This window comes from Procambarus clarkii, chromosome 93 (assembly GCF_040958095.1).
Source record: "Procambarus clarkii isolate CNS0578487 chromosome 93, FALCON_Pclarkii_2.0, whole genome shotgun sequence".
NCBI classification, from domain to species: domain Eukaryota; kingdom Metazoa; phylum Arthropoda; class Malacostraca; order Decapoda; family Cambaridae; genus Procambarus; species Procambarus clarkii.
In genome coordinates this window covers 1,068,654-1,084,542 of record NC_091242.1, presented here as the reverse complement: position 1 = coordinate 1,084,542, position 15,889 = coordinate 1,068,654, and the positions used below count along the sequence as shown (strand labels likewise).

The 15,889-nt window shown below is 36.7% G+C and overlaps 2 protein-coding genes across 3 annotated transcripts in view; one reads left to right on the top strand and one right to left on the bottom strand.

Moving 5' to 3' along the window:
- The window catches only part of LOC123746866 (alpha-tocopherol transfer protein-like), a 33,335-nt gene extending 17,911 nt beyond the window's left edge, over positions 1-15,424 (top strand). Inside the window, 9 exon segments of the mRNA XM_069319603.1 lie at positions 3,206-3,353; positions 3,538-3,843; positions 4,171-4,272; positions 5,501-5,584; positions 5,586-5,652; positions 6,819-7,012; positions 9,566-9,676; positions 9,980-10,124; positions 13,580-15,424. Of these exon segments, the coding sequence (XP_069175704.1) occupies positions 3,258-3,353; positions 3,538-3,843; positions 4,171-4,272; positions 5,501-5,584; positions 5,586-5,652; positions 6,819-7,012; positions 9,566-9,676; positions 9,980-10,124; positions 13,580-13,701 (1,227 nt within the window). The 5' untranslated portion in view covers positions 3,206-3,257 and the 3' untranslated portion in view covers positions 13,702-15,424.
- The window catches only part of LOC123746865 (uncharacterized), a 50,731-nt gene that overhangs the window by 29,180 nt on the left and 5,662 nt on the right, over positions 1-15,889 (bottom strand). The gene's annotated exons all lie outside the window — the stretch shown is intronic.

The following is a 15,889-nucleotide window of genomic DNA, read 5'->3' as shown; positions in this document are numbered from 1 at the left end:
GGTGTTACCAATCGTACGTTACGGCTCGTGACCCTACAACAGCCAAGCTTTTATGTCTAGAGATACTACAACTGCTGTTGTCTTAGAGCGGGTCACCAGTGTAACCCCCTAATTGGTACAAAGCATTTGAATAAATTTATCTTAAGAATGAAGAAATATACATAGAAATCTCTATATATATGTATATTCAATATAAATCTCTATGCAAGAACAGAAATGTCACTAGATCACAAATATATCAAATTAAAATATTACGGTCTCTCCCAGAAATTAATATAACAGATTATTCTAGTTATGGTTATGACAGAACAAAAATGTACAACTTAACTCCACAAGATGTTAACTCCCCTGGCCCGGATCAGCTACTGACCTACATATCTGCGGGAGTCAAAATCATTGCTTTTGCCCCGCGAAAATTTACCAAAGTTACAATATTTATTATTTCTACAATGGAGCAACATATTGTGACAAGAGTAATCTTAAACTAACTTAATGAATAGTCAATACATATTGGTATAACAAAAATAAGGTAATTATTGCTTTACATAGTAATTAAAATACACATACAAAGGGGAATGATGGCATGCTCATCCAGCAACGGACTATCCCACGACGATTTGCCAGATAAGGTTCACATAATTATTATTCACCTATGTTACCCACATATGATCACATATAAATCATTAGTTCCCATGGGAAACTGAGTACACAAAGGAATAAAACGATCATTCCCACGATACGTTGGGCCTAACGCCAACAATGTAACATGAAATTATTTTACATAGAACATAAGTATATCAATATACATACATGTAATTTATACACAATTATAAATGTACATAATTTATTTAATTACGTATCTTATAGAGGTACGTAACACCATACAGTACTCGGATCCCACCAGTAATGTTATTAAAATTAGGTGTAAACGTTTCGAAAGTGCAACAGTTAACGTACTAGATATTAAAGGCAAGTTGCATGATAAATTAAGCTTGTATTGGAGCGTGTTGCGTCCTAGGCTATATTTAATCCTTCCCACTGACAGTCATAAATGCCTTTCCTGTCTTTCCATTGATCTTCCAGGTTGTCTTCCCCATAGTGTTTATATTTCATGCCCTCTTCCTTACATTCGCTCAGGTTTACTGCTCCCACCCATACCATACACTAGCACACATTCCCGGACTTTGCCAGTCTTCCTGTGTAAATGCCTAGTTTATCGGCAGTCGTACAGTCAAACGTGTATTGCTCCAAAAGTTGGGAAACCAAGTTTCATACTTCAGATTGCTAAAGGGATGATAATTCTGGGTGGGGCGGATAGAATCAAAACACATTAAACTTGGATGCTCTTCCTCTGCTAACTTGTTTTAACTCTATCCGTCCTTTCCGACTTTCACTCTCCATCAGAATTTTCCCCTTGCACGTCCTTGGATGGGTCCGTAGGATATTTGTGGAAGTTTAATGATAGCCTGTACTGAGGCATGTAAAGAACCGGTATATAAGGGACCCTTGCTTTACCAGAATCGCTGACATAAACAATGCACCACACAACACCTGCTAGTAAACTATTGATAACTCTCGGGCTGACCTTCCCAACCAAGGTGACCTCGTTTTAGCTCCCCACCAGCGTTGTCGAGGGACTAACTTTGTTACTTGCCCTCGTTAATTACAGGCCTCGAATGTAGTTTTTCTATACTTTGAACTACATTAATCCTGTGGGCGGTGACGGCAACCTGTCTCTTACAAAGAAAGTAGCATTTCGATCGTATGAGTTGCATAAAACCAAAAATTGTCGTACTAGAAAATGGAAGCAGGCTCGCTTAAGTGGCGTACGGTCTTTTCTGTTTTTGGACCAATGGTAGATTAGGATAAGGGACATTTTTTAATGTGACTTTTTCTTGACGTTAGGAAACCTTTGGACGGGCTGGCGACAAATGTGCCCACATAATGGATTGAGGTGGTGGACACTAAAGTTTTTATTCCATAATTAATATTTATGGGTGTTGTATGTGGTAAGTGTTGAACGGAATAATTATCAGGGGAAAGTGCTAAACCATTACGACTTGCACAAGTCGTAACTTAGAAGGGATAAGTATTTGGGATGGGACGGGAGGAAGGAATGGTGCCCAACCACTTGGACATTTGGGGATTGAACGCAGACCTGCAAGAACAGAGACCGTCGCTCTACCGTCCAGCCTAAGTGGTGGAGTGTGACAAGTGTTGAGCTTGCTCGTTGAATTCGTAAAGTACGTATTAGCTTGTGCAGCACCTGCGTCTAGCATAATTCGCTCGTTCACGTCTGAGTGATCTAAAAAAAAAGGCCGTAAATTAGTACGTAGTTTGGCGTTAATTGTGGTTGCTTACCATATTAATGTGTTGAAAAAATTAAGTGTGGTACAGTTTTTAAATTTTATTAAACTTAAATCCAGTAGACTGAAAGTTGTATTAAGCGGTATTCGTAATTTTGGCGCTCTATTCGTAGCTTTTCTTGACTCTAAAATGACTCTGGGTGGCATTAAAGACGAAGGGGGTTAGTTTTAAGGGTGCTGGGTTGAGTTTCCCCGTGGGAGTGCGTGTGGAGCTGCGGGAATAACTTAACCAGAAGGTAATATTTGGGTAGCGATGCGTGAGCGCATGTCCCAGATTGTTCTCTGGAGGGAGAACAATGATATGGGTGGATGATTCTGGGACACAGGAAGACCGTAGGTTGTCAAGGTCCCCACTATCAAAGTACGAGGCTATACGTTTGGTCGGAAATTGTTTCTGGCCGTTCTCTTGGCCAAAGCGTGCAGGTGGCAGACGCTAGAAGGGAAAGTAAGAGCAGCAAGGAAGGGAAACTCGTTCAAAGCATGTACGGTGAAGGTCGATTGGAGAGGACGAAAAAATACGTGGAAAAGTAATATATTGTGCACCCCATAACACATAGGTAGTGAGAAGGTAAGACGCACATAATGTGCTAAAGCACTGAACTGTTCTATAGATTAAGTAAATAAACATTTAGGTGTACTACTTGCATGTTTTATTGAAGGAATCAAATTAATAAGTAGATGAACATTACTGATGGTTGAGGTCTTGGAATATCATTAACCTCCTCACGTCCATCATAAAAACCAACATTTTAGTAATATTAAGTACATGCGTGTGTATATGTATGTATATATATATATTTAAATATCTATATATTAAATTTTTTTTTCTCTGGAGTAAGACTTGTTAGCCAAGAGTCCCAGCACCTGGGGTTGTCACTGAGGCAGCCTGAGATGGTGGAAACCAGAGATGAAGCTGGGATGGCTGCTGTCCAGCCAGTATCTCCAGCTATACAGGGACAGCTTGATAAACAAGAAATGGAAAAAGAGGTATTTATAAAAATTGTTATTGCTGTATATTTTTGTGTAAAAGCAATTGCTGGTGGCATAATTAATGGCCCTCAGAAATGTGTAAATATCTGGTGACATGTATTCTTTGCTGAACTTCCTAGTCTTCGTGGAGGGGACTAGGACCAAACGCCCAACATGACTAAATAAATATTTATTTTCCCAGAATTCTCTAAAGGCAGAATTAAAACCTGTTAACCCTGCAGAAATAGAAAGGTCCAATAAAGTGGTGACCTCACAGACAGAAGATTCAACAGAATCAGGGGTAACAGAAGTCAATAAAGTGACTGAAAAAGAATTGCTTATAAATAACAAGGTAGATACTGGTGTTGAGGCAGTACTGAGGATGGACAGGAGGATTGTGCCAGAAGGTGAAGATGGCAGCCTCCCCCAAGCATTAGCAGCTGAGGCAGAGTGGGATCTCCATGAAAAACCTGAATGGGTTGACCGGGATGTGCAAGCACTTAGGCAAGTTCAAAAATGCATTTTCATTGACTACTTCTAGAGTAAATTGGTAGCTTTTGAATTTGATGGTCCTGTTTATCACTGATTAATTGTACTAGAACCTGAAATGTTGGGCAAAACGATTTACTACTTGTAACAATCTGAAAATTAACGAAACCTTTAAAAATATTGAACTCGCTGTATTAAATACAGTAGGCCATTTAAAAATTTAATGGAAATTCATCCATAAGCATTTATTAGTACAGTATAGTTTGTGCAATAATTGAAACTACTGTTTGTACTTTCTGAAGTGTTCAGTGGATGGATTAAATTATCTTGACTAATGAACAGGGAGATGGTAGAGGCAGAGCCAACATTGCGCTCGCGCCTAGACAAGGCCTTTCTCCTTGCATTCCTGAGGGCCCGCAAATTTGACTATGACAAGGCCATGTCTATGGTGAGTATTCAGCCTTATTATGTACTTAAACTTCAAAGTTTCTTAATTTGAAAAGGTCTTGCCAACAAAAAATAAATTTTGGCCTTTTTGATTATCTGTTTATTTTCATGACTTGTGCAAAATTATTTAATATTTTTTTTAATTCTTATGGTTACAAAATCTACTTGTTAGCGTTTCACTATTTTCTAGCATTTTAGTCTGGATTAAAGTTGTTAATCTTGTTTAGTCCTTAATGTAGTCCACCTTTGTTGAATACTGTATTAGAACTAAATTTGCCTTCCAGGTTTTTGGGTTCTCTTCGGTACTAACTGGTGCTATTTTTGACACATTGGTTCTAAAGGCGTTTTCTCTTCTGCATAAATTTCTAGTCTGTTGCCTAATCTTGATTACCAATCTGCTTCTAGTTTGCAGACCTCAAACCTCTAGGCATCTTCACTTTTCTAAATTTTTCAATATTCCTGCGGTTTGATTAAATGCTTCTTTACCGTGGTCCTCCCTGTATCATTAAAAACTGAAAAGTTGGTTCTTTGCTTTCATCATAATAGTTCTTGTTTTGTGGCCCATCTGATTCTGGTGGACTTGATTATAGCACTTGTATGTTAGATTTCCTTCTGTAGTTGGTATGGTGATTTTTCCATGGCCCTTTGTCCCCCCCCCCTCCCCAAACCCCCTCATTCATGCACTGTTGAACCATGGGCTTTCTGTTCTCTTGTGCACTTTTCTCTTGAGGTATGAACTTTGTTGATACTTTTTGTATTTTCTTTCAAACTTACTTAGCTGGTTTGACTTGCAATGCAGTCTCCTGTTGAACGTTGAGCAGGTTAGACCCTAACCCTCCTGTAGTTCAGTCTTCTGCATTTGCATCTTTTAAGGTTTCTTGGTTAATCTTACTCTTCAGTTTTAAAGTGTAATTGAACACTAATGCTGGTTCCTGGAGACTGCATAAAGTTCCATTTGTCTTCAATTATTACTTTAATTTTCATTTAAACATTTTAACTACAGTAGTTTGTTGATCCAGCAGTGCCTGCACAGGAACTCTGTGAAGTTTGAATTGTAATGCCAGCGACATCTAGAAATCCTTGTGTGAATGGGCACTAGTGTGTAGATGAACTTCTAGCCAGAAACATAATGCATTTGTCAAAGGTTGGTGTATCACTACAAAAACTTTCAGCATTAAATATTGGGAAAGCTGTAAAGTTAGGTATAGCATATTGTACAATATTTTCAGATCCGCAGTTATTATCGAGCAAGGCAGGAGAATGCAGATATGTACGTCAATCTGCACCCTACTGCACTGGATCATGTGTGGCCTCTTACATATGCAGACTGTCCTTCAAACACCAGATTGCTTAGGCAGGACTGTTCTCATCTTCAGAACAGGTGGGATTTTTTTTTTTTTGTTTATCTTGACACCTACTTTTAATTTTTTTTTTTATTTTAAAGCTGACCTTTTTTTCCTTTCTTTTAGACCTCGAGGTAGGGATATATATACATATATATAATCTACATTATTATATTTTGCATTTCAATGCCTCTGCCTTTTGGAATGCATGTTTGCTTTGATATTTCAGATCTGTGGAACCATTGGGTTCCACCCTTAATTTTCTAGACATTGGCTGAAATTTTCCATTGTTAAATTTCTTGATGCCTGATTAGTTAACTAAATTTGCCATTATTAAATGAGGAATGATTTTGCCATAATATTTAATGGTTATAATTTGCAAATGTTGCAGCCAGAGTACTGGCATGGTCAGATTGGGGGGGTGGGGGGGGGGGGGGGGTTGCATGGAAGCTTTAATTTAAGGGGGGGGGGTGGCTTTGTACCATTGCTATTCTCATCCCACTCACACCAGCTACTCCCCAATTGAGTTCCACCACTTGTATTCATGTGGTCCTAATTTACATTCAAAAGTTTGAACTCTATTTGTAACAACCCTATTGAACTCTAGTCTCGTACATATATAAAATTTGTTATACAAAATTCTTAAGATTAATATGAAATGCATTCATGAATAGCCACCATCACGCTTGCACTAAAGGTGCAGAAAAGTCCACTCGAATAAACCTTCTAAAAAAAGTTATTGGACGTTAATCTGAGGTTCTTGTACTTGGTTGTACAATATTTTTTTTTTTCTACCACAGACGTGGCCACACATTAACAATGCTAACCAGCATATATACATTTTCTTCTGTCCTCCATGGACAGGGTTAGAGAAATGTTAAACATAGAGTTCAAGGGTTTATTGAACACTCTACCACAGAGTGATGATTCGGTGCTTTTAAAATGCTAAGCTAACCTACATACGTAAATACATAGATACACAGATTTACGTATGCCCTACATTACATTGAAAGGACCTAAATATTTGTACCCGCTAGATGGGGTTCTGGGAATTCTACTCGCCAAGCCCAGCCTGAGGCCAGACTTGACTTGTAATGCACTTGTACTGCTGTGTAGTTATTAGCTTCTCTTCACTTCAGAAGCTAGAGTATATTGCTTACAGAAATTGAGTGCAGTTTAAAATTGCTAAATCTAATTTTCACAGGAGCATGGCTGCCAGAGGTGTGCAGCCTAGATGATGTGTTTAGGTCTCAAGTTGTGCTATTGGAACACGTTGTGAGGCTACCAGTCACACAGCTTCGGGGAATTGCAGCTGTTGTAGACTGTGCTGGGCTTTCCATGACTCACGCTTATTACCTCACACCTACTCACATAAGAAGAATGATTTCGGTTATACAGGTAAGGCTGGTATGTTTTGTAACTAAAGATAATGAATTCCTGAATTTATCGGAGGGCTACTGTGTCTAGTGCCCTCGACAGGTAGAGGAAGCCAGTGGCTTACAGGTCCCTGTTATACTGTACCTAAATTCTTGGGTATATTTTGAACTGCAGGACTGTACTCCTGGCATTTATGGTTTGTGGGTAGGCCATTAACAAAGTTTGTGTTTACTATTAGTCAATAAAATTGAACTACAGTATTGGCTCTTGGACCCCGCCTTTCTAACCAATCGATTTTCCTCTTATTATATCTACCAAGTACTGTACATATATTTCTAACATGTGCATGTGCACCCCTCAGGAAGTGGCCTGTAACAGCAGCTGTAACTCCCAGGTACCTGTTTACTGCTGGGTGAACAGAGGCTTTAGGGTGAAGGAAACTAGACCCCACTTGTTTCTGCCTCAACTGGGGCTCAAACCCAGGCCCTTAGAATTATGACACCCCGAGTGCTGTCCACTCTGCAAGACCCCTACCCCTCCTCTCTTACACTGTGTGTAATTGCCTAAATGTAGTGTAGTAAAGAGATGAGTTACGCTCGGTGTTCTGTCTTCCTGGTACTGTCGTATAACTCTTTGAAACGACTGACGGTTTTGGCCTCCAACATCTACTGCTCGGTTTGCAAAAGAAAACTGGACACTTTTTTAGATGCCTTTGTTTCCTCCGCTTGAATCTTTCCTTATTCTTGAAGATGCTGGTTTCAGGAATTCTTGTCAATTTTGTAGATTCTAGTTGTATTATTTTGCACATGATCGTATTGTCTCTATACTGTATTATTTTCCTAGCTTTGGCATATTAATTTAAACGGCTCTGTTTCAGTTCTGGAAAATATTTTGTAGCATGCCTTTGCAACTTTCCAGGTTTAGTGATGTGCAGCTTGAGATGGGCACCATACAACTGCTGCATATCCCAATTTTGGTCTCAAAAGTTATGAACAGGTTCTTTAGTATTTCACCATCCATGTAATTAAGTCTGAAGTTTTAGTTGCATACTTGCACAATGTTTTGTTTGATAGTTTAGTACCCAGAACAACTTCTTAGATCTTGAAGTTATTTAATTCCTTTCACACATGATTAAGCAAATTTTATATATGTGGTTACATCATTGTTTGAGAGACTGAGCTGCATTAACATGCATACAATTTCTGCCTACCCCCCCCCCCCTTGTAGTTGTGCTTTTGAAGGTGGTCTCAATGCAAAGATATACAGACGTGAGTACAGCAGAGGTTTGTGAAATGGAATACAGTCTCCATTTAATTTCCTTGGGTATTGTGTACTATCTTGAGATGATTTCGGGGCTTTAGTGTCCCCGCGGCCCAGTCCTCGACCAGGCCTCCACCCCCAGGAAAGCAGCCCGTGACAGCTGACTAACACCCAGGTACCTATTTACTGCTAGGTAACAGGGGCATTCAGGGTGAAAGAAACTTAGCCCATTTGTTTCTGCCTCGTGCGGGAATCGAACCCGCGCCACAGAATTAAGTCCTGCGCGCTATCCACCAGGCTACGAGGCCCCTTGCTAAACTTACTAAATGTAAGGTGCTGTTTTTTAAATTTAAAAATTTAGAATCTTTCAGTTTGGGTAATTTTGAAAAGTCCAAAACTTATAACAATTGGCCCTAAAATAGTTTTGTTGTTGTTGTAAGAGTTCTATTGTTTAGTCAATGCACTTGGTTTGTCCCAGTACAGTGTGGTATGTTGTATGAAGCTCTAGTTAATGTACATAACACCTTTTGTGGTTGGTAAACCTTTCCAGAAAGGTAAACAGGTTTATTAGGTGAGAATTGAGGCAGTGATGCTTTAAAAGATTATGCACAGATGGCACACTAATTTTCCACAAGCTTGCAAATACATGAAGTTAGGTTCATTAGTTTTGGTATTGCCTTTCTTGAAGATTGTTGATGCTTGCCTTTTTCATCTCTTGTACTTTATTTTTACTGGGTCTAGACATTTTCAGTTTTAAATTGGTTAATTGTGAAATTACTTTCAAATTCTGGATGATGCTTCATCCACCTGAAGCTTCTGACTAGTTTGGTTTTCCCTAAATGAGGACAGGAAGCCTGTGGAGTTTGCAAACGTTCCTCTAGGGCTAAGCAAAGTTGTGCCTTTCCCAAGATGCATCCCATTAGTTGTCTAACACATGGGGTGCCTATCTTCTACTGGGCCAAGAAAAGTGTCAGGTGAAAATAAATTTACCAGAAAAGTCCTGCAGGAATTGAATGCTAGACCTTTCAATTGTGAAAACTGAGCATATAATAAATATACCCATTACAGGTACTGTATAAAGTAATTTACATGTGTACAAAAGAAACTTTGGCCAAAGCTTTGCTTTAATTGACAATTTCAGTCTGTATGGTAAATTTCATACGAAGGTAGTACTGCATGGGAATTAGTTTGCATGAATATTGAATAAATGCCTAATTACTAACCAGTGCTGTGAGTGAAATTAGATGAATTTGATTAAGAATTTTTATATGCAATTCTAGTTAGATGGTAACTTTCTCTTTGTGAACCATTCAGGAAGTGTTCCCCCTGAGGTTTAAGGCTTTGCACTTTGTACACGAACCAGCTATATTTGACTGGGTCTTCAGCCTTATAAAGCCATTTCTCTCGGACACTATAAAAGGACGGGTAAGTGGGAAAACGTTGTATTTGTAGTACGTAGTGGTATTTTTTAAGTAAAGATTGACAAATATTAGTGGCGTCTAATGCGGGCAGCAGATAAATTAGTGTAGTTTTCAGCCCCCAAATGTTGGCAGGAATTGTCTTCATACCTTGGACTTCAATGGCAGTAATCAATGGGATTGGACTTTACCTCGTACACAAATTGGTTTCCAAATCTTTGAACTTAAAGGGTAATCTTGCATTTGCTATTGTTGCATCTTGGGCGTTAGCTGGCAAAATAGTTATAAATGTTGAATTATATTTCCACAGCTGCATTTTCATGGAGAAGATCTTCACTCTCTCCATCAACACATTCCAGCTGAAGAGTTACCAGAGGAGCTGGGAGGAAGTATAGGTCCTATGGACAATACTTTCTTCGTGGAAAATTTGAAGCTACATGAAGAGTACTTTAAAGGTAGGAGTTGCACATCTTGGTTACTACTTGTTTGTAAAGCAAGTTTTCCTCAAAGGCCATTAATTTTTTTTTCTTCAGATTAATAGCTTATCTGTAATGCCTGATTTTGTGATCTCTTGGCAGTTGTAAAATCTGTCAACACTTAAGTTTACCATAACAGCTTTCACTAGGAAAATGGTTTGTGCCATTTTAAATATCGTTACTAGGCAAATTCTCGGGCAAAATTGGTACATATTTCACTTGCTATATTTAATAAAATTAAATGGAGAAGGATGCATCATGGTGATTTTATAGTGTAACATTGGTACAAACATCAAAGGAGCAGACAGATGTTCCTCCCTGTATACTGAAAGTGCCATCTGTATATGCTAGTATAATATACTGTAGCTATTATCACTGGTTAATTTCTTTATAGGGCAAATGTTTCGTTAAGACTTGAACGTGTGTATTAACCTTTTCTTGACGCAATTGTATGGCACAACCTTGGTGTTGGTTTTGTAACTTAAATGCTTGGAAATGTTGACGTCTTTTCAACACTATCTAATTTTATTCAGACTACTAAGCAAATGTATATGGTCTGTTAAATAGCCAGTTTATTATACCATCCTGGTACCTAAATGGTTTTGCAGTAAAATGAGGTCATTAATTGCTCAAAACACAATTTACATTAACATAAAAATGATAAGTACTATGTTAAAAGGCCAAATGCTGCAATCGAATAATTTTAATACTCCAGAGTACTTCAGAAGAATATCATACTAATTGAACAAATGTTTGTAAACTTAATGGTGTCTTGCCTTCCAACTGTCCCCTGCAGTCACTTCTCCCTCGATCGAATTGTTGGTGAATTGGATACTTTTGATATCGTTCGCCTTGTGCGCGAGAACAACCCGTTCTCGCAAATTCGTATAGTCAATACAGGTATTGACTTATTAACTACGTGCATAGGTGACATACTAAACATAATAGATACCCTTAAAAAGCTTCATAGAAAACACCGACCTTACCTAACCTTGTTAGTATGTTAAGATAAGCATCTTATAGCTTCGTAATTACAATTGTTACTTAACCTATTGTAGGTATAGGTTAAGTAATAATTGTAATTACGAAGCAATAAGATTCTAATCTTAACATACTAACAAGGTTAGGTAAGGTCGGTGTTTTCTATGAAGCTTTTTAAGGGTATCTATTATGTTTAGTATGTCACCTATGCACGTAGTTAATAAGTCAATACCTGTATTGACTATACGAATTTGCGAGAACGGGTTGGTTTCTCATATTGGCATCCTTGGTGATATTTAGCGCCTTCGAATTATTCTGCACGTTTGATGGTGCTACATAGCCTTCCCGGTTTGGCGGCGTCTTTTGATAATTACTTGGATGTAAAAATGATTAAAGTATAATTGTACATTTTTGGCAGGACTTTAGATAAACACCTCTCCATTTGATATGTGGCAAGGGCTGCAGGACTGTTAGACTAAACTAGAACCAATGAGTGTAATTGACATGGGTTTTAATTGAAAATCTGACATGGAAGTGCTTGCAAAGCTAATAATATAAAGTTTAGGCACAATCTTAAGCATATAATTTGGTTAGTACAAAACTAGCTGAATGGACATCCAAAGTTTGCCTCTGGACACAACCATATTGCAATGTGTACCAGTAGTTAAAATCATTAGAGGCATATTATATACGTAAACTTTTCTCCTAGGCGCTTGGTGTCAACAAAGTGGAGTAAATTCTACCATCAGAGGGTTTCTAGAGGTCAGTGATTAACATGGGGCATTCATAGAATGAAATTGGAGTTCTACCTTGACTGGTGTTTGGGAAAATTTGGGCAAAATTTTTAGATTTGAGCAGTGATGTCATTTCTATAATAATTACTCTGGTCAAGACATCGATATTGATCTTCAAAGGGCCTAAAGAAATTTAATTGCTTATAAATTTACAACGATTTGAATAAAGTTCGATTTGAGGCACTTCGAATGAGTAATGTCTAATGGTCCTGACAATTATAGAATGGGCATCACACCATTAATCAACAATTTATGCATAGTTTACACAAATTGCACATTTACATAATGATTATGTGATGGTATCATAGCTATATACTGTACAATTTAAGGTTGAGCAGCTTGTAGAGTCTAAGGCAATGCAGGTTAAAGCTGTAGTGATTGAACCTCCTAGGGGTGCTCACCCTCCCCAATCATTGGAAAATGGAAGACCTAATTAGTGAAGTTGAAAGTGTACAGTATTTGTTAATGTACAATAATGTTTAGGTTATTTTTCCTTCATCCACTGGTCATTATTACTAAAGATTGAATTGCAATCACTTCAAAATTGTTAATTTTGCTCTGTAAAACATTTTTCAGTAACCTATTTGTTTAAAAACTGGTTGGGCTCCCTGAATTATGTAGTTTACTATTTATGATGCAAGTCACTTGGTTTATTTTACCATTATTTCCCACTTCCAAAGTTCATACAAATCTTTCAAATTTAAAAGCTCTTAAATCTAAAGATAAAAACTAAATAGACCAGGTGTGGATTTAGCAAGATTGGTATCGTAAAATTGTACCACCTGGGCTTCTTGTATGTCATGTTGATAAACATGGCAGGCTTTAAAAGTTGAACCTTCTCAAGAGCTGTTGTAGCACCGGAATATCCCTTCATACTGTGTAAAAAGAATGGCTTTAGCGTGACTGCACAGGTTTTGACTAGATGGCTATAGTTAGGCATCTCAAATACTGATTAATTTTGCAGGCAATTTCTTAGTTTTAATAGGATTTTGCCAAAATGTAAACTTCTTATTGTAAGGTAGTTTTTCATTGTTCAGTACAAAAATTTTAATTTTGTAAAAGTACATGCACTTGAAGTATAAATATATTGTGTACACTAATTTGGTATAAATGGTTTGATCCCTGAACGTAAAATACTGTACATGTAGTTTAACAAGATTTACTGTAATGTAGTGTTATATAATTTTTCTTCAAAGTTTAATTTTGTTTATAATTTAAACTTTTTAGTAGTAAAGTACTTTTATTTTTATGCAATTTCCATGCAGAATCTCATCTATATGGATGCACTAAGTCTCCAAGGAAATTATTTTCTTTGAAAATATGTGGTGGCCTTACACAACTTCAGAAGCATTTGTACAAAATTGTTCACTACAACTGCTGAGGCAAGGTGATTGATTAGTCTGGCAGTATTGTGGTGGACTTGTAATACTTTTCTTGCTCTTTCTGGACATTGCATGTTGCAGTAGCTTGCTGAATCATGAAATAATTACTTGTCTACACTTCAATGCCAGACATGACATCGTTGCTTAGAGCATTCACTGCAGGAATGTGCATGTTTGATTTTGCTTTTTCTGTTTTCTTCCTTGTAAAAAAAAATGAAATACAGGGTATATAAAAGCTTTACAACCATTTTGTATTAATGTTCGTTTAAATTTACAGAACACTTTACGTACGGCTTTGAGGCATGTGAGGAGCCTCAGAGGCAGGGGACGATGATGGAAGCTGTGACAGATGTGGGAAGTTTTATTGGTAGCTACTACAGGAGAATGTGTATAGACTAGTGCTAGCAACTGTGCACTAGTAACGTCTAGTGCTACTGACATGATTATAACAATAATAGTGATACTGTGATTAATAGATTGGTGTACTAAATTAGATAAGTTCTCAGGGAAAGACATTGACTTGGTTTAGAGAATTTTCACAAAGGCTTTCATTAACTGGCACAGTGTTAATGAAAACTTGAGCGAATGACTAGTGTAATGATAAAAGCTGAAAATATGAAATTTTAATATTTAATGTAAATGTTGTAGTGTACACTAGTCTGCCCTAGCAAGTGATCAATATATAAAATTTTTAATTTAAAGATGCATAATACTGTACCTTAAAGTAGCAAAGCTCTGTCAAAGGTCTAAAACTTTTGACAAATGTTTGAATGCTATATTTGTAAAATAGCCTATTGTAGTAGATTTTGACATGGTGTCTGTACCACATTTGTATACCTTACTTGACAGATGAATTTACTTGCCAGTAATACTTTAAGCATGCATTTTCTTGGGTAGCAGTCATGAACCCCGAGTTTTGAGAATATATTTGTACAAATTTTACTAGTATTAGTTCTAAATATTTCATAATTAAGGTCATCACTTGCTGTATAGAATAGAACAATCTTTGTAATGAATGGCAAATTTTTTAATAAAAATCTTGGGGGAAAAAAAAAAACACTAAGTAAAGTTACTTTCTAAAATAATTTGTAAACTAAAGAAATTAATGTGCATGACAATACATGTACTGCACTCTTGGAAATTTGTTAATCATTGTTGAATCTTGGACTTTACAACCACAGCTTTGCATTAATTTTAAATGTGGTTTGTGTACAAATTCATTAGTTTTGACCCGTTTCATTCAGTACTTGTACAGTGTACATAAAATTTCTTACTAAAACTTTGTTCAGTGTAAAGTTATGACAATTTGATAAATTTCACATTGTTTCTCATGTATTTTATATACTGTAATTATAAGTTTTGGGGTTTAAATAACCCCCACAATTGATGCACAGCATGTTGACGGTAAAGAAAGATTACCTTATATAAGAGTGGCTCTTGCCAGTTGTGGCCACCTTAAGGAAATCCACCTTATCTATGAATTATGTAGAAGCTAGGCCTGACAACTTTGCCTTTTGAAAGGAAAGATTGTCAAATCATTTAATTTGTCCTGTATGCAGCTAAAATTCAAAGTGGACCAATGTTCAAAGTTTAGTGTCCAACCTTGATATCTTAAGCTTCAGAGAAGTTTTGCCAGTGACGCATGACAATGTAAATTTGTGTGAATGTTATGTAGATGATTGGATAGCATGCATGAATTTTAAACTGTTTGCATCACCATTTTAGATAGACTTGGTGGAAAATTGTATTTAAAATTTTAGCAACTTGTGAGCTAAACATGCTGGTTTTAACAAATTTAATGGAAACGGTAACCTTTCTGTATATATTATTGTACCCCCGGCTGGTATAGGTGCAGCACAAATTTAAATAGCCCTAGTACTTGTAGGTGCTACATATTAAAATTAATTTGTCACTGTGCTTTAAAGATTAGCAAGTTTTTTGTATTTGCAAACCAGGTTTTGTGAAACAAATTGGTGCATGTAAAGCTTAGTTAAAGTATTGGTGTTTGTTATTCAAACTACAGTGGCTGTTGAACTGTCTTCCCCTATGTGTAGTTCATCAGTGGCATTTCTTTATTGTAAAGAATTTTTATAACAGGGTGAATAAATGTTTACAAATTGTGTTCATACTGAATAATTACCACTTCACAGAAGGGAATGGTCATAGCAAATTGTCACGTTATCTCAAGATATCTTGCGCAATCTTTTTTAAAGCGTCAAGATATTAAAAATATTGTGCCATCTTAAAGATGGCAAAAAATATTAAAAAAGATGGTGCAATATATTTAAGACGCCATAGTATTCTAAAATATATTGTGACATCTTTTTAAAAAGATGGCACAATATTTAAAAAAAAAATGGTGCAATACTGTATTCTGAAAGGATGGTGCAAAAACAAAAAAAATGGCTCAAATTCTAAAGAAAATGTTGCAATAAATTTTAAAGAGATGGCGCAATATATTCTAAATTGTCACTACAAAAGATGGTGCAAAAATATTGAAAAAGCAAAATATTAAAGATGGCGCAAAATATTCTAAAAAATGGCGCAATAATTTTTTTTTACAAAAGATGGCGCAATATTTTTAAAA